Source organism: Leucopleurus acutus (genome assembly GCF_964270905.1).
Source record: "Leucopleurus acutus genome assembly, chromosome: 19".
In the NCBI taxonomy this organism is placed as follows: Eukaryota; Metazoa; Chordata; class Mammalia; order Artiodactyla; family Delphinidae; genus Leucopleurus; species Leucopleurus acutus.
Genome location: NC_139161.1, coordinates 24,587,123 through 24,613,005, shown reverse-complemented (window position 1 = coordinate 24,613,005; position 25,883 = coordinate 24,587,123). Strand labels below are relative to the sequence as shown.

The window sequence follows — 25,883 nt, the reverse complement described above, 5'->3', positions numbered from 1 at the left end:
CCCTCTGGGGTAGAAGTCAGCAAAAGTGGGTACCTGGGTCCCCCTGCCCAGAGGCTTCTGAGAGACGGGAAAGGTCATAGGGGGTCCACTGTCCTGTGGAGACTTGCCCTGCTCATCTACATCACCTTGTCTAACCCTCCCTAACAGGTAGGAAATCTTATGATTCTCAGTCTGCAATTGAGGAAATGAGACTCTAGATGACTCAGGAATTTGCCCAAGATCACAAGGAGTAAGTGGGTTGTTCCCAGCCTGTGCTCCTATGAATATACTTGACTGCCTCCTCTTGAGATGGAGAAACGGAGACACTAGATTGATCCCCAGTGTTCCTACCACGCCCGCGCACCACTGAAGATCCAGAGGAAGGCCAGGAACTGAGGGAGGTGGGAAAAAAGGGAGAACAAGATGACGGGATTCCAAGAAAGCCAGAACCGTTCATGTCTGCGCACCTGCTCTCACTGAACGGACATCGTACTTGGTGGTGGCTGCTACGTTCCCACGAACAGCCAACAATGGCTGCATCTTGCTGCATTCCCCTGGGTTACAACGGTCCTCACCCGGCTCACCAGTCTGCTTCTCAGCAGAGGTACAAGTAGGGAATGACACAAAAAGGACTGAACAGCAGAGGAGGTCCTGGGAGCTGAGGAGGGGCAGAAGAGAGGAGCCTGGGACCCAGCAGTGACCTTGAGCTCTGGGGACAATCCCTAGACAGCAGGGGACCTGGCAGGTTCCTCTCTTCTGCTTACCTGTGCCAAAGCTGAAAGGATCTTGGAACGGAAGGGGATGATGCCACAGACCACACACAGGAACCAGAAGATGACGAGGACCCCCGAAGACCGAAGCCCCTGCAGCCGCTCATACTGGATCAGCAGGGTGGCCAGCAGCTGTGCAGGGAGGGCAGGGGAGGCTGGGCCGGAGCACACACATCTGGACCTGCCTCCATTCCTCCCCACGCCACATGGCCATACGTTTCTGGGGTTACCCACTCCTAAGGTGTCCAGCCTTCTCCTCAGAGCCCATGGTTCCCCCATCACAACCCACTGGAGATCCTCCCCAACCCAGATTCCCTGGTCCCACACTGACCATGGTGACCCCCACCACCAAGGGGGTGACAAAGAAGATGGGGGCAGGGGCCCAACCGTGGACCAGGCCATGGAAGGAGTAGAAGAGGTCAATCCAGGAGACACACCACAGCAGGACGCCCAAGGCCTATGAACAGGGCACATGTTGGGGCCTCCATCCCCAAAGAAAGGGATGGTCCCCACTGGGGAGGAGCCTTTGCTCCTGAAACCAACAGACCTGCCCAGGTTTGCCCCCAGGGGCTGGGCTGGGCACTGGCCAGAAGCTTCTCCAGGGTGGGGAGAGCATTGCTGGAGAACTTGACTGAACTTCCCCAAGCAGAGATTATCTTAGCCCAACTGGCAGGCTGCCATGGCCCTGAGCACAGCGAGGGTGAGGCTGGGGAGCCCAGACCAGTCACTGAGGGTGGGGAAAGGGACCCATTAAAAGGAGACTCTCCTAGGTCCTGGTCCCACCCGCAGGAGAGCCCTGAGCCGCTGACCGTCTTGAGCCTAGAGAGGCGAGAGAGAACAATGTAGCCTTGGTGGCGGTGCCGCAGGTAGCACAGGTAGCAGGGCAGGGCAGCCCACAGGTAGATGCAGGGGACCCAGGCCAGCACAGAGTTCTGGAAGCAGGGAGTGAAGTCCGGGCTGTCTGTGTGCACGGACAGATTGGAGTCCTGGGGACAAAGAGAAGAATTCAGGGGCAGCCTTGTGCAGCCCTGGGCTCACGCTGCAGGGAGGGGGCTGGGCCAGAGAGGTGCCCCATGCGCTCCGGGGGTCAGAAGGTGTGTGAATATGAAAGTCGAAGTGTGCAAACCAGCAGGCATTGTCCCGAGTGTGAGCTCTTCCAGGAGGCTAAGGGCGCTCCATTTCCTCATATTTTCTCTCTGTCTCTCTAACTGATGTTTAATTTAAGCACAATAAACTGCACCCATTTGAAGTGCACAGTCCAGTGAGTGACAGTCGTACACACCTGCAGAACTGCTCCCGCCATAAAGATGGAGAATAATCCACCGTTCCACGAGTTCCTTCGTGCCCCTCTGCAGCCCATCCCTCCCAGGCAAACACTGGTCTGCTTTCTGTCGTTCTAGATTTCCGCTCTTTTATTTTAAATTCATTTTTAATTTTATCAAAGCAATATATGCACATGGCTGAAGAGCCCATTTTCTCTCTAAGCCTCTCCCAGGGAAGGGATAGGGAGCCTCTCTGAGCTTCAGTTGCCTCTCCTTTAAACTGGGGGCAGCCATCCCTGCCCCACCTACCTCCTCAGTGGGTGTGAACTCAAAGGAGCAAGGGGATGTGGAGAGAGCTTTGTAAACAAAGCTGGAATGACCAACCGCCCCAGTTTGCATAGAACTGTCCTGGTTCTAGCACTGACAGTCTTGTGCCTTGGGGAACCACTGAGTCCAGACAAGACCGCTTTTTGTCTTTGCACCTAAGAACTTTTCTGGAAAGAGATGGGGGAATACATTCAAACACATATTTTACCAAGACTTTCCTTCAAGGCCACCGATGAACTAATCTTTTTTTCCCTTCTTGCAAAGTATTAGACTGTCTTTACAGAAACTCATAAAATATAAACAACTAAAAAAAAAAAAGGGACTTTCCTAGTGGCTCAGTGGTTAAGAATCCACCTGCCAATGCAGGGGACACAGGTTCGATCCCTGGTCCAGGAAGATCCCATATGCTGCGGAGCAACAAAGCCCATGCGCCACAACTACTGAGACAGCATTCTAGAGCCCGCGTGCTGCGACTACTGAGCCCACGTGCCGCAACTACTGAAGCCCGTGTGCCTAGAGCCCGTGCTCCGCAACTAGAGAAGCCACCACAATGGGAAGCCCATGCACCGCAACAAAGAGTAGCCCCTGCTCGCTGCAACTAGGGAAAGCCTGCGCGCAGCTACGAAGACCCAAAGCAGCCAAAATAAAAACCCAAACCTCACCCACAATCCTATCCACCTAGAGATAACTCAACACCAGAAGATAGAACCCTCTACCTTCTAACTGCCAGTTTAAATAATTGTCATTTTAATTTTTGTCAAAGTTATAACATGCACATCATTCTAAAGGTACATGAAAAGAAAATGGTACCCTGCCTCATCACTCCCCACCCCTAGTTCCACTTTCCAGGGGTAAGTATGTTCAAATATGCTAACTTGTTCTGGTAGCTACTTCTATGTTTTTTGCTTTTAATGTCATTACATGATCTACCACTATTTGATAATCACCCTTTTCTTTTGTTCTGGAAGTTAAAGCTGTACCTCTCTTACATTCTCTCCACTTGAACTTCCTCAACTTTCCATGTAGAAACATAACAGGCTTTTGTTAAATAAATATTCACAGTTCACACTTTTTTGACTATATAAATGTTGTTCACTACGACTGGCTCTACGCCTTTCAATACCTGTGTGACCTTAGGCAAGACGCTTGACCTTCACCTCTCTGGGCCTTAGTTTCTTCCAGGGTAACACTGAGATGATAACATCTCCCACGAGGCCCCTCCCACCTGGCCCCTCAGCCATCAGCCTAGTCCAGGCCCCCACCTCTTCCCGAGCAATTTCCACGGGGTTCTGGTCTCTTCCCTTCCATGCCCTATGGGCCCAGATGGCTGCCCACACTCTCCTGGTCTTCCCCTTCCTCCCTGGTCTTTCCTTCTAAGTCTCCTTACTGGTTCCCCTGCTTGGCAGCAGAGTGCCCCGGAGCTCAGTCCTTTCCTCTTCTCCATTTCCTTTTCCATTTGCACTCACCCCCAGGGCAATCTCTTCCAGTCTCACCTACATGCCAATGACTCCCAAGTTTCTCTCTCTACCCCATCGCTCGCTGACTGGACATCTCCACTTTACACATCGTACAAGAGCCTACAAGGCCCCTCACAGCGTCCCTTCCCGCCAACCTGTGACCTCTCTCCCCGCCTCTCCTACATCACTCCAGCCAGTGGCCTCATTGCTATTCCTGAACATAACAGGTGTGTTCCTGCCTCAGGGTCTTTGCACTGGCTGCTCTGTCTGGAACGTTCCTCCCTTAGACATCCATAAGTCTTTCTTTCTGATTGAGGCCTAGGCTGACCACCCTGTTTAATATTTCACTTGCACCCTACCACCAGCATTCCCAGTCCACTCCCTTAACCTTTCTCTGCTTTTTCTTTTCCCTATACCTACCACCTTCTAACATGCTACGTAATTTAGAAATTTATCATGTTTTCTCTCATCTCTTTCTGCTGGCATGTGTGTTTCTTGAAGGAAAGAATCTTATTTCATTATTGATGTATCCTAAGTACCTAGAGCAGTGCCCGGCACATAGTAAGTGCTCAGCAAAAATTTGCTTAAATAACTTAAATTAAACATTTGTTGAATAAATGAATAAACAAAAGGATAATCTTACACCCTGCCTCTAAATCTTCAGTGGCTTCCTACTGACTAGAAGACAAAGTCTAAGCATGGCATTCAAGTCCCACAACTGGCCTTGAACTATCTATCTACCTACCTATCTATCTATCTATGTGAACTATCAAACTATCTATGTGCCTGAGTTATCCCACCTTAAGAAAATATTTCATGGAGTGGTCTGCATACCCTGCTTCCCTTTCCTCAGCCTACCCTCACTCTTTAATCCCATCTGAGTCAGCCCTCTGCCTCCAAAGCACCTGCCCATGGCTGCGAGATTCCTGAAAGGCAGCGTTGTGCCCCTTGCCTCATGGCCCCAGACCTGCAGGGGCTCCTGCTGCCCCTGGAGCCAAGTGCAAGCACCCCTCCTTGCCTTCCCACTGCTCCCGTCCCCCACTGCCAAACTCACTTCACTCTAAATCTGCTCTGAGAGTCTCACTCCTACACCTTCGCTCAGCCTGGTCCCTATTTCTTCCACTTGTCAAGATCCCTACAGGGAAGGGTGGTGGGCCCGGCTTAGGACCCACCTCTCCCATCTTGAGCACGCTTCCTGCTCTGAAGTCAGCACCTAACGACGGAGCCGCCTTCTGGAGTACGTCTTCCACTTGATGACGCTCTGATAAAGGCCTGTTATGAGCCAGGCAGCGGCGGGGAGGCACACTCGGAACAGACCCGTCCCTGCCCTTGGGGAGCATGAGATCCAGGCACATGCTTCTTTGGGGCGTTTCACTCAAACCCCGGAGGGCAGAGCTTGTACTGTGTACATCTTGAATTCTAGAGCCGTGTACTCAGTAGTCGCTCAAGCAATGCGAGCCTAGGACCAGAAGACTCTTGCTAAGTACTGGGCACAGGGTCACAGAGAGGCACTGGGCACATGGCCCTGGGCTGGGCACAGGGTCACAGCGAGGGGTTATCCTGTAGGCCTGATCACGCTGTACCAGGAGAGAGGAGACAGATGCCCTGGCCCATATTGTTTTCCTCTTTAAAACATTTCTGGGCTTTCCTGGTGGCGCAGTGGTTGAGAGTCCGCCTGCCGATGCAGGGGACACGGGTTCGTGCCCCAGTCCGGGAGGATCCCACATGCCGCGGAGCGGCTGTGCCCGTGAGCCATGGCCGCTGAGCCTACGCGTCGGAGCCTGTGCTCCGCAACGGGAGAGGCCGCAACAGTGAGAGGCCCGTGTACCGCAAAAAAAAACCCCACATTTCTTAGCCAAGTATAGTATACTTACAGAAAAGTACACACCACTTAAGTATACACCTCAGTGAATTTTCACCCACTGAACACGCCTGTGTAACTAGAACTAGAATCAAGGAACAGGACATTGCCAACCCCCAGAAGCCCCTGCTGTGCCCCCTCCAAACCACTCCTCATCCCAGCAGAACGCTGCTCTGGGTTCCAACAACATGTGATTTTGCCCGCGTGGGACCTTCCTATAAAGGAAATCACACATTTCCTGGGTCTTTCATGTGTGGCTTCTTCTCTCCGCACTGCGTTTGGGGGTGTCATCCCTGGCGCTGAGTGTGAGTGTGGATTCTCCCTCCCCACTTCTGCTCCTGGTCCGTTGCATGAATGGACCCATGCACTTATCCATTCCACTGTCAAGGGGCAGCTGCACCCTGCTTTGATGCTTGGCAAGCCCGTTATTCCCATCCACTTAGTTGCCATCCAGATAGCTGGCCCAAGGCCACCCCCAACTCTGGCCATCTGCTCTTCGGGTCTGGGGTGAACTGCCAACCTCTCTGGGCCCAGCTGAGCTTCGCCTCCTACAGAAAGCATTTCTGGGCCCCCCCAGCCTCCGGCGGGCTCTTCCTTGCCTTATTTCGTATGCTCTCAACAGCCTGATAAGTGACTATCAGCTGAGAGTGAGCGACACCCCTTATGTTTCAGTAGCATTTTATTGTAGCACTTACGCGGTCATTATTCCAAAAGAGAAGACGCCGAACAATGTTAGGCAGAAGAAAAGGCAGGCTCCCCCCGCTCTGGCAGCAGGCCCAAGGACACCTGGCAGCTGGGAGCTGGGACGGACACCCAGGCCTCGCGGCACCGAGCTGGGGTCTCTCCCACCCTGTGCTGCTTGCACCCGCACCTGTGAATACATCCTCTGTCCACAGCAACGTGAACCCTTCAGGATAGACACTGGGCCCTACTCTTATTCCTCTCCTCTCCTGCCCCGCAACTTCCAGCTCCCAGCACAGGGCCAGGTATGAGGAACAGCCCAGATTGACCTTGTGAGTCAAGGTCTGTGCGTTGACAGACAAGGGAGAGAGTGTATAGGTAGACGGGAGCCTGAGTTCAAAGGCACAACCAGGAATCACCACTTTCACTGGGTCAGGGTCAGGGCTCTCTGAGGCAGGCAGGGAGTGGTCCCGAGGAGAACCAAACCCTGATGCAGAGGACGCAGCGTGGGCTGCCTCTTTGGAGACTTCATCTCCCTGAACCTCAGTCTCCACACTAATGGGAGTAATGACAGCATCCCGGCCAGCTCCCCGCAAGGGGGGAGAATGAACAGCAAAGCACCTTGACTCCAATAGGACAACACTGGAGGAAGCAGGTGACTGAGCAGAGGCTGCCGGGACCTTGTTTTGGTTTCATAAACAAGTTCCACTGTGGCAAGAGTCAAGAGGTCTTGGGAGGACCAGATGACGGCTTTGACCCACAGGGAGATCCGGCCTGGGCTCCTTTCCTTCAGATACGCATGTCCCAGCTGGGCAGAGCCCTCTCCAGGAGACAGTGGCTACCTGTCCTTGCCTGTGTCCTTAGACTATTTACCTCAGACTGCTCGCTAGGACAACGACGGGACACGTCACGCACAACGTGTTCAGAACGGAAATCCTGCCCGTCCCCCCTTCTCCAACCTGCCCACCTTGATGCAGGGCAATGCTTTCCTTCTCCCAGAATCCTCTGAGTCATCCTTTTTTTTTTTGCGGTACGTGGGCCTCTCACTGTTGCGGCCTCTCCCGTTGCGGAGCACAGGCTCCGGACGTGCAGGCTCAGCGGCCATGGCTCACGGGCCCAGCCGCTCCGCGGCATGTGGGATCCTCCCGGACCGGGGCACGAACCCGCGTCCCCTGCATCGGCAGGCGGACTCTCAACCACTGCGCCACCAGGGAAGCCCTCTCTGAGTCATCCTTGATTCTTTCTCCTTCTTTCACAACCCACACCCAACCTTTTAGCAAATCCTGTCCACTCTACCTTCAAATTATTAGGCTGAACGATATGAAAGGGCTACATTCAACTCCTTTTAATCTATAAAAAGGCATCTTCATTTGGATCTCCCCGATACATCCGGGATCCGACTGCTTCTCTCCACCCCACACTCGCACATGGACTGTGGCGTCGCGCCTTCTCCGGCCTCCCTGCTTCCACGCCCGCAGCTTGCCTAGCGGTCTCCTCCAGCACAGCAGCTGGAGACAAGTCTTCATGAAACCTAAGCCAGACGTCTCAGTGATGCACCATGTCACTTCTCCGGTTAAAACCTGCCAAGGGCTCCTCATTTCACTCATAGTAAAAGCCAAAGTCTCCAAGGGGGCCTCGAGACCCTCATTATCTGCTCCCCTGTCTCTCTGACCTCAGCTTCCCCGCTCCCCTCTCTCATCCCACCTGCCTCCTGGCCTCAGTGTGGTCCCCAAATGTCAGGCCTGTGCCTGCCTCAAGCCAGCAGTGCTGTGCCTCGTGCCCTGGTCACCTGCAAGCTTGTGCTCGGACCTCACCTTCTCGTGGAGGTCCACCCTGACCTTCTTAATGAAAACTGGAACTGTAAGCCCCATCGTGCTCCTGCATCCCCATCCCTGCTGGCCTGTCCTATTTTCCCCATAGCCCTTATCACTTTCTAGGATAGTATATAATTGAATTATTTCTTATGTTTATCGTTTTTCTGTCCTCTCTCACTGGAATATGTGTTCCGTGAGGACGGGTTTGTTCTGCTGACCAGCGTACTCCCCATTGCCTAGAAGAGTTCCTAGCACAGACACAGCACTCCCATGCATTTGTTGAACAAAAGAAAGAAAGAATGAGTGAACAAATAAATGAAAGTCACCCTTCAAAGCCCACTTCTGCTGCTGTATGCCCAGGAGCTCAGGATGCTCTCTCTTTGACACCAAGGCATGTGAGGGGCTCTCTGACCCAAACAGAGCTAATTGTAAATGACACAGTTGGTGGAGGTCACTTCCTGGACCCCATGATACTCCCTGCAATCCCACAGAACCCGATGGGTGACCCCTTCTCAAGCCACTGGCCCCCAATTCCCATTCCGAAGAACAGGCAGCGGCACACTCGGAGGGCCCACAGCCCCTCCCCCACTGCCACCCACACAGTTTCCATGGCAACAACAGCTACCTTAATAACGTGATTAAACAGCTGGATGGGGCTGATAAGGTCTGGCACCCAGAATGGACCACACAGCAGGGGCCCCTTCATAGGCACCAAGACTGAAATCCCTGCAGACCCCAGCAGGGGGCAGGTGGCTGTAAGGACCCCAGAGCTCTCTGCCCCAGCTGGGCCACGGCGCCTTCAGGGACTTCCCAGCCCCTGGGGCCCCAGGCTTGTTGATAGCCTCTGTCACGAGAAGAGTAATGACTTCCTTAATCCTGTGGGGCGGGGAGAAGGGATCAACTGACAAGTTCATTTATCTCAGCAGAAATGGAGGTGCAGAAAGGGCAAGGGCCTGTTCACATGTGCTGTGGCTTTTGGAAGGGCCTGGGGGTGGGGGTGGGGGCAAAAGCCTGGCTCACAGCCTGGCCTGCGCGTCTGCTTCTGAAAGGGGCCTTACCAGCCATTAACAGCTTTGCTTATTTGAACACCACTGTGTTCCAAGATTATTATTTAATGTTCACACCAGCTGAGACTCGTGGCTGGAAAGTGACCGGCCCCAGTTCACCTGGGCTGACGCCAGGACTTGAACCCAGGCCGTGTAGCTCCAGAGTCCCAGTCCCCGTTAGGGCTCCAACATGACAGCCCACCTTGGAGAGAGAACACATGTGTCCAGATCACCTGAAATATTAAAAATCTTTCGGCCATACAGCCTGCCCTCAAATCACCTCTTTGCTGCAGTTCTTTTCATAGAGCTCAGGGGAAGGGTTGCCATCACGGGGTAACAGACTAGCTGGCGTTCTGGGAGCCACTGGACTAGAAACCTGAGTATCCAGTTAGAAGGAGAAATTCAAGCCAGGGTTAGGCCCCTGTTAGCACCCACCCCCAGCCCAGCACCACCACCTGGCCCCAACACTGGAAAAAGGAACAGCTCCAGGTGGGGCAGGGGAGGGGCCCCATCACACCGCAGTGGCACATCCAAGTCTCACCCCCTCTCTCAGGATCCTGCTGCACCGGTTGCCCCTGGGACAGCCACACCAGGGAGGGGTGGACACAACTCAGGTGCTCTGATCCTGCCTTCTGGGCGGGTCAGCTGGCAGGCCCCGCTGGGATCTCCCTCCCTGGCTGGCCCCACGCTCCAAGACCATTTCCTGGTCAGGGGACCAGCAGGCGGGCTTGGCAAAGTGCCCTCCCAAATGCCACTTCCTTGACTCACTTCCTTTCCTAAGCCTCCAGCCCTCCAGACCAGGTCCAGGGCAGTCGGGGAGCAGTAGGGCTTGGGAGAGGTCAGCCTAAGGCCACAAGGGACAAAATCTTTCTTCCAGAAACCAGAAGCTCAGAGGCTCAAAGTGGTCTAGCACCAGCTTTGTTGCCCCAGATGGGATGGAGAGAAGGGATTCTAGTGGTCCTGGCCTGGCAGGGAGGACTGGGGTCCTGGTGGGGGTGGGGTTTGGTGTCCAGGAGGCTGAGGGGTGTCTGCTTCCTACCCACCGGCCTAACCTCAGGGGCCCTGCCTCTGCCAGTTTTTTGGTTAGGACCTTTGGATTTCTGAGCCGAGTCAGCCTCCCAGGAACTTCCTGGAGCTCGTCAGATGAAAACTAATTCTGCAAACAGGTCAAGACCTCCCGAGGGCAAACAGCCCCAGGCCCTTCCTCTGTGAACTCTCTTCACCACTGGTGCTGCCCAACTCCACTGCTCAGAACCGAGTAATCCTCCAGGCAGGAGGCAATGAGCTGCAGCAAAGCGACACTTCCAACTTCTTTGTTCTAGAGGCGTCTCTGGCTGCATGATGGCTGCGCTGTTTGGTCACAGTTCATTCTCTTGCAATTTATTTCCCATGAAACTCCCAAGCATAATCAGAGATGTTGGTATTCCACCCCAAAGTGGGTAGAGGTAAGAGAGAGAGTCAAAGAAAGGATAAGTCACTCACTCAGCACACAGTGTGTGTGTGCGCATGTCCGTGGGTCCCCTGGGGCTCCTGCCCTCACATTTAGCTGGGGCTGAGGTGGATGGATTTAGCCACAAATTCCCCAGCAAACAGCTGAAATGGGAGCCCATGGCCCAACAGCCATGCCAGCCCCTTTTTTGTAGGTCTTCCCAAACCTAACACCTCCTTCTAACCTCATATCTCTTTCTCTTTATTCCTCTTCCCAGGAATATCATGACCTGTCACCAACAGAGAGTTTTAAGTTCTCAAATCATTTCACATTCCCTATCTTATTTGATCTCCACAACAGTCTTGTGAGGTAGTTAAGAGATGGGTTATTTCCCCATTTCACAGATGGAAAAACTGAGGCTGTGAAGATGAGCTAGCAAAAAAGCCTTGGTAGGGACTCCCTCGTGGCACAGTGGTTAAGAATCCACCTGCCAATGCAGGGGACACGGGTTCAAGCCCTGGTCCAGGAAGATCCCACATGCCGCGGAGCAACTAAGCCCGTGCGCCACAACTACTGAGCCTGCGCGCCACAACTACTGAGCCCATGCATCACAACTACTGAGCCTGCACTCTAGAGCCCATGAGCCACGACTACTGAAGCCCGCGCGCCTAAAGCCTGTGTTCCACAACAAGAAAAGACACCGCAATGAGAAGCCTGCGCACAGCAACGAAGAGTGGCCCCCGCTCGCCGCAACTAGAGAACGCCCACGCACAGCAACGCAGCCAAAAATAAATAAATTTAAAAAAAAAAAGGCTTGATAGAGTAAACGAGTGGCCCAGAGGGGCCTGAATCATGTCCCCCTCCCCTACCTTTTCACCCTTGGCTCAGGTATCTCCTGGCTTCCCTGAACTACTTCCAACAAGGTGGGTCACCCACAGGCCCCTAAGATAAAAGGTTCAGGGCCAAGTATACCTGAATAATATACAATGAAAAAGAGATGCAAACTAGCACAGCAGCAATGAGTAGCCCTGAACTCCAGGCCTTTGGGGTAACTGAGTTAGAGCTAAAGTTATAGCTCCAGCCTCTGGGCTTCAGACCCTGCCTCCCTTGTTTCAGCTCTGCAAACCCTCAGAGGATGAGCTGGGAACCTTCCTGGTTTCTTCCCACTCCACCTCCAGTCACCAGCCACACTGGGTACAGCCTGGAACAGCTTTCAGGAGCCAAGAAGATAATGTGGAAGATGGAAGGTGTTTAGACGTTGAGGTCAGGAAGAGCAGTGGTCAGTTCCCTTGTCATTTGAGGTATCCACGGTAGACAGTCATCCCTTGGACCTAACATAGCTGAGCCTCCCATGGACCCTGAGTTTCTCCGAGGAGGTACACACAGCTCTTGAGCAACAGGAAGTTCAGGCTCTGGGAGTCCGGAAGCCCAGATGTTCACAGTCAGGCACTGGCAAAGTTGGAGCCATACCTCAGGGTCCTGTTTCCCAGTCCAGCACTCCGTAGCTGATTGTCATGTGACCTTGACAAGTCCATTCCTTCAGTTTCCCCAGCTCTGTGATGAGGCGCAGGGCCAGCTGCTCCAAGCCCCCAAGCTCTGACCTTGATTCCACAGTATCATGGAAGGGTAGAACCAAAGGACCTCTAAGCTGAGAACAGGGAGGGAGTCCTGATTTCCCCAACTCCCGGTCCCTTGAAGCCTGTCCCTGGACAGTCCTAAGCTCTCAGGGTTAACTGTCCACCCAGGAACAGGGGGCCCTTGCACTTGAGGCTTGGGCACATCTGCCCCCTTAATTTACACGTCCTGCGCCTGACCACCTCAGACACCGCGACCATGCTGTAGTCACATCAGCCAGGCTCAGGTGGCAGCGAGAGGAAGTCTACTCTTGAGCCAAAGGGACAAACTCTGGACGCTGGCAACATGTGACCAGGCCAGGCTGGATGACAGACAGGGCTCCTGTGGCAAGAAGGGCAGCCTCAGAGAAGTTGCACCATCTCTGATTAACCATTTAGTGACCCAGAGAATAACAGAGATCCCTGGTGGCGCAGTGGTTGAGAGTCCGCCTGCCGGTGCAGGGGACACGGGTTCGTGCCCCGGTCCGGGAAGATCCCACATGCCGTGGAGTGGCTGGGCCCGTGAGCCATGGCTGCTGGGCCTGCGCGTCCGGAGCCTGTGCTCCACAACGGGAGAGGCCACAACAGTGAGAGGCCCGCGTACCGCAAAAAAAAAAAAAAAAAAAAAAAGAGATCCCCAAAGATATTTTTTACAGGTATTCCATTGCCCCACATTTCAAAAATTCATGTAACCCCCCTCAGTACAGCCCAAACACAGCCCAAGAGTGGGGTTCCTGACTGTATACACACACTTATGTACACACATGGGCACACACACACACAGCCACACAAGCACCCACCCATGGGTAACACACACTGGGCACACACAACACCAAGCACATATGTACGAATACTTCAAATGGCAAAAAGATGTAGAGATTGGGATTCTGAGGCCCTGGATTTGAGACCAGCCCATGCTGGGCAGCTCCCGGATGATCACCGACAAGCCCCTTGAATCTGAGCTCATCTGTGAAATGGAGACGCACCACCACGTGCCTCCCAGAGCTGCAGTGATGGTCACGGGAGCTGCTGTGAGTAGATTCTGAAGGCTGTAGGAAGCTCTTGCGCTGTCTGCATGGACCGCACTCAACTATGCTGGGGGTCTGGACTCAGCAGCCTGAAAAGTAGCCTGATGTCTTAGGAGGGACTTGGCGTGTGCGTGCAAAGGCCTGCTTTTCTATCCCAGCTCTGCGCTCCTCTAACTGGCTGACTTTGAGCAAGTCTCTAGGCCTCGCCTTCCCCATCTGTAAACGGAGAGGGTGGGACCAGGAAATCCTGCTACCCTATACCTGTAAGGGCCTGCCTGCAGAGTGACGTCTGCCTCTCCTTCCTGAGGCTGGTGCAGTGAGGATCACCTCCTCTCTGGTGGCTCTTGCCCAGAGGAAAGAAGGAACCTTTCCCAAGCCGGCAGGAACCGTTTAAGAAGGGGGAAGCCCAGTGGAGCCAGGCTCCCAAAGCACCTGGTTGACCGGCTGTGGGAGTGGGCATCCAAGTCCTAGTCTACGGGGCAGGCGCTGAAGTATCATCAGGATCTAGTAATGGGGAAATGCCACTTCTGCACCCTGCGGCCAGCCCCAGAGAGGGACTGCGGTGAGGTGGCAAGTGCGGGCACCTTCTGAATCCAGGGTGCCACCCACCGAGCCCTCCAGGAGCCTAGTACTTGGCTTTCCCAGGCTCTCCCACGTGGCTGGGGAGGACAGGGCAGGTCCTGAAAGCCACTAGGGACCTGGCTCTGGGCGGCGCCACCAGGCCCCCTACTGGCATCACATCGCCCCCTCCCCGGGTCAGTCTAAGGGCTCGCCGGTGCGCGCCTTCAGTCCCGGGACACCTCCTTACCCAGAACTTGGAGCCGCACAGAGCATCCATGGGGCCGGAGCTCGGCCGCGAGGACAGCGAGCACGGTCTCTACCCGCCCGGGGGACAGACCTAGAGCCCGCCCAGAGCCTCCTCCAGCCCCGCCCTCCGCCCCGGCCCGCCCCTCCAAGCCCTTCCCCCAGGCCCTTTGGGTCGAATTGAGACAGCGCCTCTAAGAAACTGCGGCTCCCGGACGGATTTTGGGACAGTGGCGGCGGGCCATTGACACAGTGACAAGCCCTTCGGGTGGCCACCGGGCCGCGCCGGAGAGATGCCCCGGAAAGATGAGGCTGAGAGGGCTGGAGCAGGGTCTGTTTCCAAGGGACACAGCCCCCTTCCCACCACGCACGACTCTGCGGGGAGTGGGGGGGGGAGGGTGGCCCCCAGGAGTCAAGGGACATGAAAAGGGACTTAGCAAGACTCCCTCCGTGAATAAATCCTTGTCACGTTCATCTCTGAATGTCAGTCTCCCCATCTGTGAAATGGGAAGAGCTGTGTGCCCAGAAAATCCAGAGGCTACCTCTGCCCCACAAGTTGTCCGGGAACTGGCAGACACCAGCACAGAAAGAGCATGTGTGTGTGTGTGTGTGTGTGTGTGTGTGTGTGTGTGTGTGTGTGTGTGTACACCTAAGGAGGGGGGGATGGGAGGGGGTCCCAGCATCATCCAGATGGTGGCTTCCCATGATCCTCTTAAACTGCTGCCTGCCTGTGGTTCTGTCCCTCCCTGGTTTTGCACCTGCCGCTCCATTACCACTCTCTGCCTCCACTTTCATATCTGTAAAACAGGCATAATCATGGTACCTATGTCACAGGATTAAATGGGAAAGGTACGTAAAGCTTCAGGCGTATCTCCTGGCACATTTAGTAGGCATCCACCTTGCGTTGGTTTCCTCCACTTCAGCCCGGTAAGGGTGGGGGATGGGCAGGTAAGGCCCCAGGAAAGGCCCCACATTAGCACTTCCTCCTGAGACTGATTCTCCACATGCCGCATCAGTAACACGGCTTTGGGGTCAATGGCCTCCTTCTCCTGCTTGCCACAGCTTGGCCATGCTGGGACCGCTCCCTCCCTCCCTCCATTTTCCACTCCCCCAGTCATCCTCTCTTCCCTAGCGGGATCCCAGAAGCCAACTCACCACCCCTCTTGGGGTTGAGAAGGAATCCCCCGTTCCTCCAGCACCTCTTCCCCCGGCCCAGCTCTCCTCTGCCCTTGCCTCCCGACCTTGTTCTTGTCTGCAGGGTCTGCCCAGGTGATCCCTTCCCCGCCCTCGTTCTTAAAACAATGCGTTTTCCTGCTTAGCTGCTCAGCAGCCGGTGTGGGTGGGTGCCAGGAAGATAGCACAGAAGCAGAAGCCATCTCCTGTCCCTCTGGGCAGGCAGGAAGTCACCGGAAGGAAGGCTCTTCAGCCACGGGCTATCAGAGCAGAGATCTGAGCCCGGCATGAGGTGGGGGTGGGAGCAGGGTAGACAAGGCTCTCCCTTCCCCAGGCAGTGGACTGGGGGCTTCTCCCCCACCACTGGGCAATCCTCTCAGCCCTTTGTCTGCACCCCTGCCCTCCACTCACCCAGTCTCCCAGCCCCCTCCGTCTCTGAGCCAGACTCTGTAGAGCTTTCACACTCTTGTAGCAGTGTGTCTTGGGTTATATTTAGTTGCAAAGAATCTGTCTTCTCTGCCAGTCTGTGAAGTTCCTGAGGGCAAGGATTGACTGAGTCACCTCCAACGCCCCCCCACACTTTGGGGAGAACTTTAGTATACTGTGTGACGAGCCCCTTCATGTCCCTGGGACTCATTTTCTTGAGCAACTTGGACAAGATGCCATCTAAGGTCTCTTCCTGCCCTGCTGATCTAGGCTTCTATGGGGAGCAGCTGGGAATCCTCCACTAACCCTTCCTCGAGTCTGGGGCTAGGACGCTTGGGTCCTGTCTTCAGCATTGTGGCTGCAGCACCTTCCTCTTTGGCCCCAGCCTTCTCATCTTGCTACTGGAGAGCCACTCCCAAGCCTGCGACATTGGGTGGGAACCTCCGAGATCGTGGTGGGAGACCTGGCAATCCTCGCCTCCTCCCGTCTCGTCTCTCTTGAGGCACTCATTGGGAGTTTGTCCTTCCCGGCCCCTCGCGGAATGTGGCCCCTTTCACACAGCCGTTGAATAACAACTACGCTATTCCTAGGACATTATGGTTTTGGTTGTTCTCAACAGAGCAAGAAAAGTGAGGCCCTGAGTTGTCTTATCCTGGCAGAGGCAGGATGAGCTCCGTGTCTCTGAAGGCTGGGCTATTTCCATGCATCCTCGGGGCAGGATGCATTTCCTGTATCCTTAGCTGTTGCACTCATGCCCCGCCCCTCTCAAGACTGCTTGGCGTACTCTCCTCCCTGTGCCTCACCTCCCTTTCTGCACCTGACAAACTCTACTCATTCTTGAAGATTTTACTCAAACCCCCCTCCCCCAAGCCTTCCTTGAACCTCCCCCACCCCAGTCCCGGGCTAGGGGCCCTTCCTCTGCACAGCCCTCCCTCCCTCCCTGTACTCTGTCACTGATTGTCTTGCTTATCTCCCCCCAAAGACTGCAAACGTCTTAAGGATAGGGACCATCTTAAGGACAATCTTGTTTATCACTGTATCCTCAGCACCCAGGACAGTGCCTGGCAAAGTTGGTCTTTAGAAAATGTTTGTTGACTGACTAAACAAGCATCCTGTGTCCTTAGAAGAGGTCATAAGTAGCAAGGTCACTGTAGCATTAGGTACAGTCCCAGCAGTGGGCACTGTCCACTCTGCTTTTGAGTTTTCAGAACAAAGACGTTTCCAGCTTGAGGGTCCTGACAGGAGCCATAAAGACCTGTGGGTTGGCCGGCAACTGACATCCCCCAGCTTTAATGACCCCAGCCCCATCCTCTCTCCTCGAATGACTGCAGCTCCACGCAGGACGCACACAGACTGTGCTGCGTCTCCCCTGCCAGTGAGCATCCCCGGGGAACTCAGCATCGTGAGTTTCCTGGCAGAAAGATGGAAAGATAAGATAATTGCAAGCTACAGTTTCGAGCAGGAATGACAGCAGAGAGAAGAAAGCAGAGCAAGTGGGGGTCAGGGAGACCCAGGGACAGGAAATGCTGCAAATGGGGAGAGTCAGGTGGGAACTGACAGGACGGGGACAGTGAAGGCTGCTAGCTCTCCCCTCCACTCACCTCCTGGCTCCTTTTACCCCACGGCTCCTTGAAGGTCTGGAGCAGCTCCAAAGCAGCCTCCAGCTCTCAAACGCCAGCTCTCTCCTCTTATGCCGTGGGGCGGGGCCTCTTTCCTCCAGACCCCAGCCTGGTGGGGCCTACATCGGCCCCACCTGTGGCCTCTGCAAGGCTGCCCCCTGCCCCCAATCTGCGCTTTGATCTGATTTGGCAGGTATGTGAGCACTGGCTGCTGTGCCTGCTTCAGGAGTTTTCAAAGCAAGAAGAATTAATTAGCACCGTGGGCCACGGCCAGCATCTCCCACACCTGGACCAGTTAATTAGCTCCGTGGGCCACGGTCAGCATCTCCCACACCTGGACCAGTGCTAAGACACAGAATTCTGAAGTTCTTAGCAGAATTCAATCACCTCCTTGGCCTGTCTTGCTGTGTCCTCAGAGCAGGGTGCCAGCCCACAACTAAATTCGCTTTTGAGAGGTAATTCCTCTCCTGGCAACCACTGTCCTGGATTAGTCCTGGGTCCACTGGCTGTGGGCTGGGATCACTGGGCACCATGGGCTCAGCGCTCCAATGGCTGGGATTTCCCACACACAGATGAGTCCTTCACTGGGCTCTGCAAGCCTGTTTCCTTCTACGGGGGCTGCACACAGCACCTGTCTGCAGAAGGTGTCCATCAGTGTTGGTGTCCTCTCCCTGGCTAGGTCCCTCTACAGAAGGGGCACCAGGGTGGCACCAGGTGAAGGTGCCTTGTTGCTGCCACCTGGTGTTTGATGCCCTCACTGCACTGCTGTTGCCAGCTCTCCACCCACCTCCCCCCCCACCCCCCACAGGAAAGGTGAGAGGAGGTCATGGGGCACTGGGCTGTGATGGGTGGGGATTAGGGGTGACGATGGAGGCGAAAATGTTTGAAAAGTGAGAGAGGTCTGGGTGGGGCAGGGGAGAGGACAGAAAGAAATAAGGGAGGGGGTGGGAGGAGGAGAAGGAGAGCAGGTGCTTTGAGATTCAAGGGCAGCATTTTGCCAGGGAAAGATGGTGCCTGGGAAACTTGGTAACTGCAGAGTCAGACTTGGCCATCTCTTGGTCAAGCACCTGGAGCTGAGGGACACCTTCTCTTGTGCTCAAGCCTGTCTCCACACAATATGGGCTCCTCTAAGCCTCTGAGGACACCAAACTGGAAGCTCAGGAGCACATTTCCATGAACACAAATGTGACTGCTTTGGAAAAGTCCTCCTTGGCAAGTCGTTTTGTGATCAGGACTCCTAACACCATGTCCCATTCCTTCCACAATGGAAAAGAGGCTGGGGTAGTGCGAAGCCAGTTGTCTGGCGGTTGGCCAGGTCAAGATTCCAAGCTCAGCTCCACCATTTCCTGGCTGTGTGATCTTGGGCAAAGTCACTTAACCTTTCTGAACCCATTGCATCATGGGAAGATGATAGCCATGGTACTTCCCTTGCTGGGGTATTGTGAGAAATAAGGGAGATACTGCAGATGAGCCTCAGATTTGTTTTTAGCACCCGCTCTGCTCGCTCCGCTTCCTAGTCCCCCCGCCCCCAGATAGACCTTTTCCTGGAGTCTTGAGGTGGAGGAAGCAGAAACAGGCAAGCCCGAGGTGGGGGCCTGCAGCTGTTAACACAGTTCCCTCTGAACCCACAAGGAGGAGGCTGAGAGCAGAAGTGCAGCGTAGATGTTCTTACCTCCAAAAGCCCCCACATCCCTGAAGCTCCCGGCCAGTTCCAGCCCTGTCCTGGAGGCCCTAATCCAAGACCTGCTGCCTCCACCCCAGCCTCCTTCAGATGCCTTCACTCCCCACCTCTGATGCATCCTAGAGCAGAATCAAATAACCATCCAGACAAGCATCGTGAGGTTAGCATCCTTGTCATTATTACTACTGTTAATGAGATTATTATTTCCACTTCAAAACCCTTTTAATGAGACACAACAGCTTCCATCACTGATAAAGATTTTACATTTTTGCTGGAGAGGCCGCAATTCTCTCCCCTCAGATATCCACATATCCGCTCCTCTGAGGAGTCCTCAGGGCAGAGGGTGGTTGGGAAGTCTGGGGTGGAGGGGAGCGGGTAGCAGCCCAGTTCTCTGGCTTCACCTTGACCCAGAATCCTCTAACCATTAGATGAAAAAAGAGACCCCAGAGCATCCTCTCCAAATTTCCTACCCTCATTAAGGAATAGACAGCTACAGAACGCTACCAAAATATAAAAGCTTAATCTGCAGACCCAGGTGACAAAACTCTAGGAATTTTGTGTAGATTTGCTTTTCTTTTGTTTGTTTTTTTAAGGAAGGCAGTTCTTACATGCACCCTCCCCTCCCCACCCGAGGAGGCCAGAGGAAAAGCTTTCCCGCTATTTCACACCCTCGGAGGATAAATCCAGGTGTTTGCTTCAAGGAGCGGTGTCATTTCCGTCCAAAAGAGCGATGAGAAAAGCGCTCACCAGCTTAGAAAATACTGGGTGGGACAAAATTTCCGGGTCCAACCATCCAGTAGCCTCCCCCAACTTCCCCAGGATCCCAGGTTCAGATGGGGGCTGCGGGGGAGGGCTTTCAAACCCAAGCTGCCTTTGAGGTTTCAAGCGTCCTGGGGTTTGAAGGTGCTGGGGGTAAGGGGGTAAGGGTGTTCCAGGGGGTGGGGTTGAGGTGGATGTTTGGGGGTAGCTGGCAGGGACAGACTGGATGAGTCTGTGGTTGGTGCCCTTGGCACCAGGGTTTCAGACAAAAGAATGTTGCCCATGGTAGCCCCAGAAAGGAGGTTCTGGGCTGTGCCGCTGGCCCCTCCTCCTCTCCCCTTCCTCCCCTCTGCCTGCCGGGCTGCCTTCGCCCCCTCCCTCCTCTGGGAGCTCCCACTGGGCAGGCAGCAGCAGACCGTGTAAACTCCTTGATGGTGCTCATTCATCACCCCCCAGGGGGCCAGCTCCCCACTCCAGTAGCCTGGCTGCCCCACCCTATCAACTCCACTGGGAGGTCCTGGCCCTGGCCCCCTCCATCTCAGCAGGGAGCAGCTCGCTGTTTATATAGCTGAATCCCTTTGCCAGCCTTGATGGGGCAGTGCCCGCAGTGCCAGTACCGGTCAGTGCCCCCCGCCCTCCTCACGTCACCCGGGCTGAAGCCTGAGGAAGGGAAACTCAGAAGCATTTGCCTCCTTCCCTGCACCTCACAAAACCCCACTGCCGCAGCTGACGCGCCTCCCCCAGCCTCAGTCGGCCCCATTAACCAAAACAGCTTCATTATGCCCATTTCCAGCTTTCGCCGTGGGGCTGATAGCTGTCAGCAGAAATAAGAGTTAATCTGGAATCACTCACATTCGCAGAGCTGCCTGGCTAAGGGGAAGAGATAAACCTTTGACAGAAGCAGGAGTACACTCTGCTCATCCAGCCTGCCACCAGCAGAGGGGCTTCTCTCCTCCCTTACCCCTGGGAGGCCAGGCGGCAGAGGGGCTTCTCTCCACCCTGGGAGGCTTCTCTCCTCCCTGGGAGGCCAGGCTGCAAGATTGCAGCCCTCTGGGGAGAGGCGTGTAGCATCTCTCTCTCTCTCTGGCACACACACACACACACACACACACACACACACGCACACGCACACGCACGCGCACACGCACACGCACACACACACATGCACACAGAGGCAGCTCTGACCCTTCCCTCCCCACCACCCACTCCCCATCTCCAGGAATCTCTCTCCAGTGCCATCTGGAAATGCCTAATTCTGTCCCTTTTGCTTTTACTTTGGACCGTGATTAACTTTTTATTTTGGAAAATTACTTTATTATAGATATAGATATAGATATGTATGTATGTATATATAAAAAGGTTCCATTTCATTTGTAAAATCTTATTTTTTTCTTTTTTTCTCCTAGAGAAAATGATGACGAGGTTAAAGGAAAAAAATAAGTTACATTACAGTTTCCAAAATGGTTCTCGCTCTCCACTGAAGATGGGCCCCCACCAGGGCTGTAATGCACTCCCGGTCCCAGCTTGTGCTTTGCAAGAAGAGGGAATATAACTAGATTAGTTATTTTAGGTTAAAATAGCCAAGAGACAGACGCCTTCGCCTCAAAAATATTCTGAGACACATAAAAGCAGGAGGAAACAAGTCTCTTCAGTCACAAAATGTTGTACATCCCGCAAATACTAGATTCAATTAATTTAATAAAATAGAATATACATAGAGATTCTGCACAAACGTATTGCTTTCTCCCAACAGCTCCTGGTGTCGGGAACCTCAGCTCCACTGGGCCTGTCTCTCTCCGCCTGGAGCAGGGTGGCCACGGCTGCTGCTTTCAACTCTGGAAATTCCGCTTGCCGGTGCCCAGGGCCACTGAGGCGAGGAGGGTGTCCATATGGAACTTTTCAGGAGTATAGCCCAGGAGGAGGAGCTACGATTTGGCACCCAGTGGAGAAAGGTGAGTGGGAGAGGAGGGCAGGACTCAGGGGTCCAGGTCTGCTGGGTCAGAGGCTAAACCAGAGAGACTCAGCACGTCTTTCTTTGGGGGGGGCGAGGCAGCCATGCTGTCGGGAGGGCCGGAGGCCGAGGGTTCCTTGGAGTCGCTGGATGGAGCCCTCCGGCGGAGGCAGACGCCAGGGCTGGGTGGGGGCCGAGGGCCCTGGCTCTGGCTCTCTGGGGGTTCTATGGAGATACTGGGCGGGCTGAGTTTCTTCTTGGGCCGGCTCCCAGGTCCCCCAAGAGGCTGACCCCTGAGGCTAGAGGGGCCAGGGCCCAGGCGGGGTTGGGAGCCACTGTCCAGGCAGCTGACGGCGATGGAGTGCCTCCTCTGTTCATCCAGCCAGGACGCAGGCCGGCGCGGGCAGCTGCGGGCCTCCACGCTGTAGCACTTCTTCAGGTCCCGTGGGGACGGGGCTTCCTCCTGGCTGCCCACAGGCAGGAGGTCTCCTGAAATCCAGCTCAGCTCCGTGTCCAGCTCTAAGCTGCTTCTGATCTCTGATGGGCCCTTGCTCCACGTGGGTTCTGGGCCCGGGCAGGGGGCTGACGGGGGCATGTGCTTCGAGATCTTGCTCTGGCCGTGGGAATGCTGCTGCGCCTGGGCGCTGGAGCGGCCCCAGAAGGAGGAGGCCCCGGCCAGCGGCGGGGAGGGCCCGCTCACCTCTGACAGCAGGTCTTCCCTGCTGTCCAGGCCCTGAACGTCCAGGGAATCCGTCCTTATTGCTGCCTGTATGGGGTGGGGCGAGGGCTCAGCCCAGGGGCTTCCTCTCCCCTGTGAACTGTCCCACTTGGCAGGTCAGAGAGCCCCTCCTCCCCCGCTCCATGGAGTTTCAGGCAGGACCACCCTAGGCAGGGGTACCAGTATCTGCTCTTGTTGGGAGATGCGGGTCATACGCAGTCTGATCTCTGTTGTCCACTGTGCCCCCACCCCCCACCCCCCAGCCTGCAGGAATCGCTCTGTACAGATCCAGGAAAGCACTGGGCCAGCTCTGCTCCCCAGCTGTTGCTCGCAACACCTCCCAGCCTCTGCACAGGCTATTTCTTGGGCCTTAAATACCCTTCCCAAATGGCAAGCATCCCTTGACTGCATGGGCTCAGGTACCCTGTGATGTAATACCCGACTCTCTTCACCCCAAAGTAAAACTGACCCCTTCCTCCTCTGCTCCCTGCTGCACCACACACGTGAGCACCCTGTGACCTGCTGCTGCAATGACCTGATGGGGTGTATGTCCCTTCTGTTATACCATGCGCTCCAGAGGGCAGGGGCTGTCTCATTTGTCCATGTCCCCGGTGCCCGGCCATGGAGGCTGCTCAGCGAGTATTTGCAGAAGGGATGAGGACGGTGCCTGCTCCCCAGATGTGCTGGATTGAGCAGATCCTCACGTAGCTATCCTCACACATGAGGCACACGTGGCGTGGGTAGTGGCCTCGTCACAGTGGGGGCAGACAAACCTCACCTGGCTACACGAGCTTCTGCTCTGTGCCCCTGGAGTGTGGGCTCTGGAAGGTAGGTGCCGGGCTTGGCCCAAAGTGGAGACATCTAAAACGTGCCTTGTGCCCCTTAGCTAGGTCTAGAAGTACAGAGAATAGGGAGGCAGCTTTGCGCCACGGAAAGGGAGTCCAGAGACCAGGTTCTACCTCCAACCTGACGTGTGTCCCTGGACAACCATGGCCCCCTCTGGTCTCCGGGCCTCCTCGGCGAAACAAAGGAGGGGGTGCAAACTCCAAGAGGACACAGACCACTTCTGCTTTGCCTAGAATTGTGGCCCTGGCACCTAGAACTCAGCCTGGCACATCATTGGAACACAATAAATGTTCGCTGGGAGAATGAAAGTGGCAACCCTGGCCACCACCAACAGCCTAGGATTCCCAGCAGAGAGACCAGCCCCGGTCCGTGTCCACCCGCCACACCTGCTCACCTGGCGCCTGAGTGGCCTCTGAGCCAGAGGGGAGCGGGCTGGTGGGGGCAATTTGGGGATGGCGCCCCACGTGGGAGCACCGTGGGGCTGGAGCAGATGGGGTGCATCTTTGGGAAGCTGCAGGATGTAGCTGGTGTCTGCTGGCTGGGAGTGAACGGACAAGACAGAGCCTGTGAGGGGAGGGGGGAGGGGGAGAGAGAAGAACTGGAGAGTCAATGTGCTGGCTCCCACCTGAGTCCCTCCCGTCCACTCTCCCCACCGGGGCCTCTACCCTCACCACCCAACCCCCACCCTGGATTGAAAGCCACTCCCCTCAGGCGGGGGCTCCCTCAGGCGGGGGCTGGCTGACCCCTTCAGGCTGGGGGCTCCTCAGAGGTAGGAGAGACCTCTTTGTCTGCCTCAGTACCCCTACTTCCCGAGGACAGGACTGGGCTTAGGCAAGGACGGATCTCCTGGTGTGAGCCGAGCTGGCCTGCCCCCAGCCTTGGTACCTGACTGAGCTTTGGGGAGCCCCCAGCCCCTGTGTCCCAGGGACCCCTCGGCAGTGCTCCCATCCCGGCACATGTAGCTGTCATTGGGCAGAGAGTGCGTTCGGCTGACCCCAGACTTCCTCACAGTCAGCAGATCTGGTCTCAGCATGACGGGCACCTCCTCAGTGTGGGACTCCATCTGCAAAGGGAACAGGGGAGGGAGATGGGAGGAAGAGGGGGCATCCAGATTGGGTAACTGAGGCAGAGCTTGGTAACAGAAACCAGAAGCCCCCCCCCACCCCACCCCCCCCCGGCCAAGGCCCTGGCCCCCATCCCCTCCCTGGACAAGGTGGTGATGGGATGAGTGTGGTCGGGGAGAAGGGACAGACACATAGATGAGCCCTCCATACACAGGGAGGAAGCGGGTAGGAGGATGCCCTGCCCCCAGAAAACTATTCATACTGCATCATCTTGGAGCTTTCCCCAGGGGATGGCAGAGGGGTGAGGTGTCCAAAGGAGGGAGAGCAGCCCCCAGCCCCCAGCCCCCAGCCCAAGAGCTCATTCTCAAGGCCCCACTGAGAGTCTCTGACGCTGCACAGTGGAGAGTTAAAAGCTAACAACAGCCCCCCATCCCAATCGCTGTGCTGGGGCTTGGGGAGTAGGGGAGGGCCTTCCTAATGAGCAGGAGACAAGGCAGCCCCGGGACTGCCTGCAGAACGGAGGCTGTTTCACCATCCAAGTCCTAAGGCAGCCCCAACACCCAGCACTGGACAAGGGCGGGGCTAACGTGAGCTGAGTGACGGACACTAAGAGTGTGTCACAGCTGGTTCAGCCCCCTCCCCACCTCCCTTTAATTACACAGTGACTCTGGCAGGTGGTGTGTGAGGAGCAAGGCCTGGGTACCATGGGCTCAGGTCCTCCCTTCGTGGACAGACTGGGGATGGGAATGAATTTTTTTTTTAATCTATTTCAAAGAAAGGCAATAATCAGCCTTTGACCCCAGCTGGAGGGAGACAAGGCTTGTTCCCAAGAGATTTCTGCATCACCCTGTCCGTTCCTGGCTCTCAGAGAGGCTGTAGGTTCGTGTCCCGATGTGGACCCAGCCAGTTAAGTAGCCCCAGAAGGCCTGAGAATGGCTGTGTCAGAAGACAGTCTGGATCCTTTACTTCCTCTCTCAGCCCAGGCTCCACTTCTGCCAACCACTCCAAGACCCCCAGGAACCCCTAAGGTCAAGGCCCTGCCCCAACAGAGCCCCGCTGTGAGGAGGGGCCCCCTGTCCCTCCTTAAGTCCCAAGAGGAGGGGGAAGACAGGAAGGAGGGGGCTGCCCACAGTCAGATGGGGACGGGGGAGCCGGGCAAGGGTGGAGAAGCTGTCAGAACACAAAGAATCGCCCCAGGACGTGGGGACATACAGGGACAGTGACGGGGGAGAGAGGAGCGGCCCCCCAGGTGGAGAAGGGCATGGTGGTGGCAGCAGAGATGTGGCTCTCACCCACTACGTGGTGGTGAATGGCTCATGTTGGGGCAAGGGGGGAAGCGGAGGTGGGAAGGAGGGGTGCAGGGAGGGGGAGGGCTGGCTTGCACGGGGCTCCACATACAGAGACCAACTCTGCGTCCAGACGGGCCCTTTGGTCAGCTGCCTGATAACACCTCTGATCTGAGCTCTGTCACTCTTGGGCGTCTGGATTAACCCTTTCACAACTGCTGCCCCTGGGCCCTTCTGGGCAAGGCCCCAATTTAATCTTATCTAATTGCTTTGTCCACCGTGGGGAACC

At 55.5% G+C, this 25,883-nt stretch overlaps 2 protein-coding genes across 31 annotated transcripts in view; both read right to left on the bottom strand.

The window, feature by feature from the left end:
* The window catches only part of ABCC3 (ATP binding cassette subfamily C member 3), a gene marked incomplete at both ends in the record, with an annotated part of 42,769 nt that extends 28,664 nt beyond the window's left edge, over positions 1-14,105 (bottom strand). The window contains 4 exons of the mRNA XM_082859985.1: positions 744-881; positions 1,081-1,206; positions 1,559-1,735; positions 14,076-14,105. Coding sequence (XP_082716111.1) covers positions 744-881; positions 1,081-1,206; positions 1,559-1,735; positions 14,076-14,105 — 471 coding nt within the window. The remainder of the gene's footprint in view (positions 1-743; positions 882-1,080; positions 1,207-1,558; positions 1,736-14,075) is intronic.
* Positions 14,106-21,705: 7,600 nt separating this feature from the next.
* CACNA1G (calcium voltage-gated channel subunit alpha1 G) overlaps positions 21,706-25,883 on the bottom strand; it is a gene marked incomplete at both ends in the record, with an annotated part of 61,679 nt that continues 57,501 nt past the window's right edge. For 27 of the 30 annotated variants that reach the window (XM_082861700.1, XM_082861682.1, XM_082861696.1 and 24 more), the window contains 3 exons: positions 21,706-22,446; positions 23,639-23,808; positions 24,130-24,307. In XM_082861700.1, the coding sequence (XP_082717826.1) occupies positions 21,706-22,446; positions 23,639-23,808; positions 24,130-24,307 (1,089 nt within the window). The remainder of the gene's footprint in view (positions 22,447-23,638; positions 23,809-24,129; positions 24,308-25,883) is intronic. The other 3 variants (XM_082861692.1, XM_082861691.1, XM_082861694.1) reach the window with 1 other exon arrangement.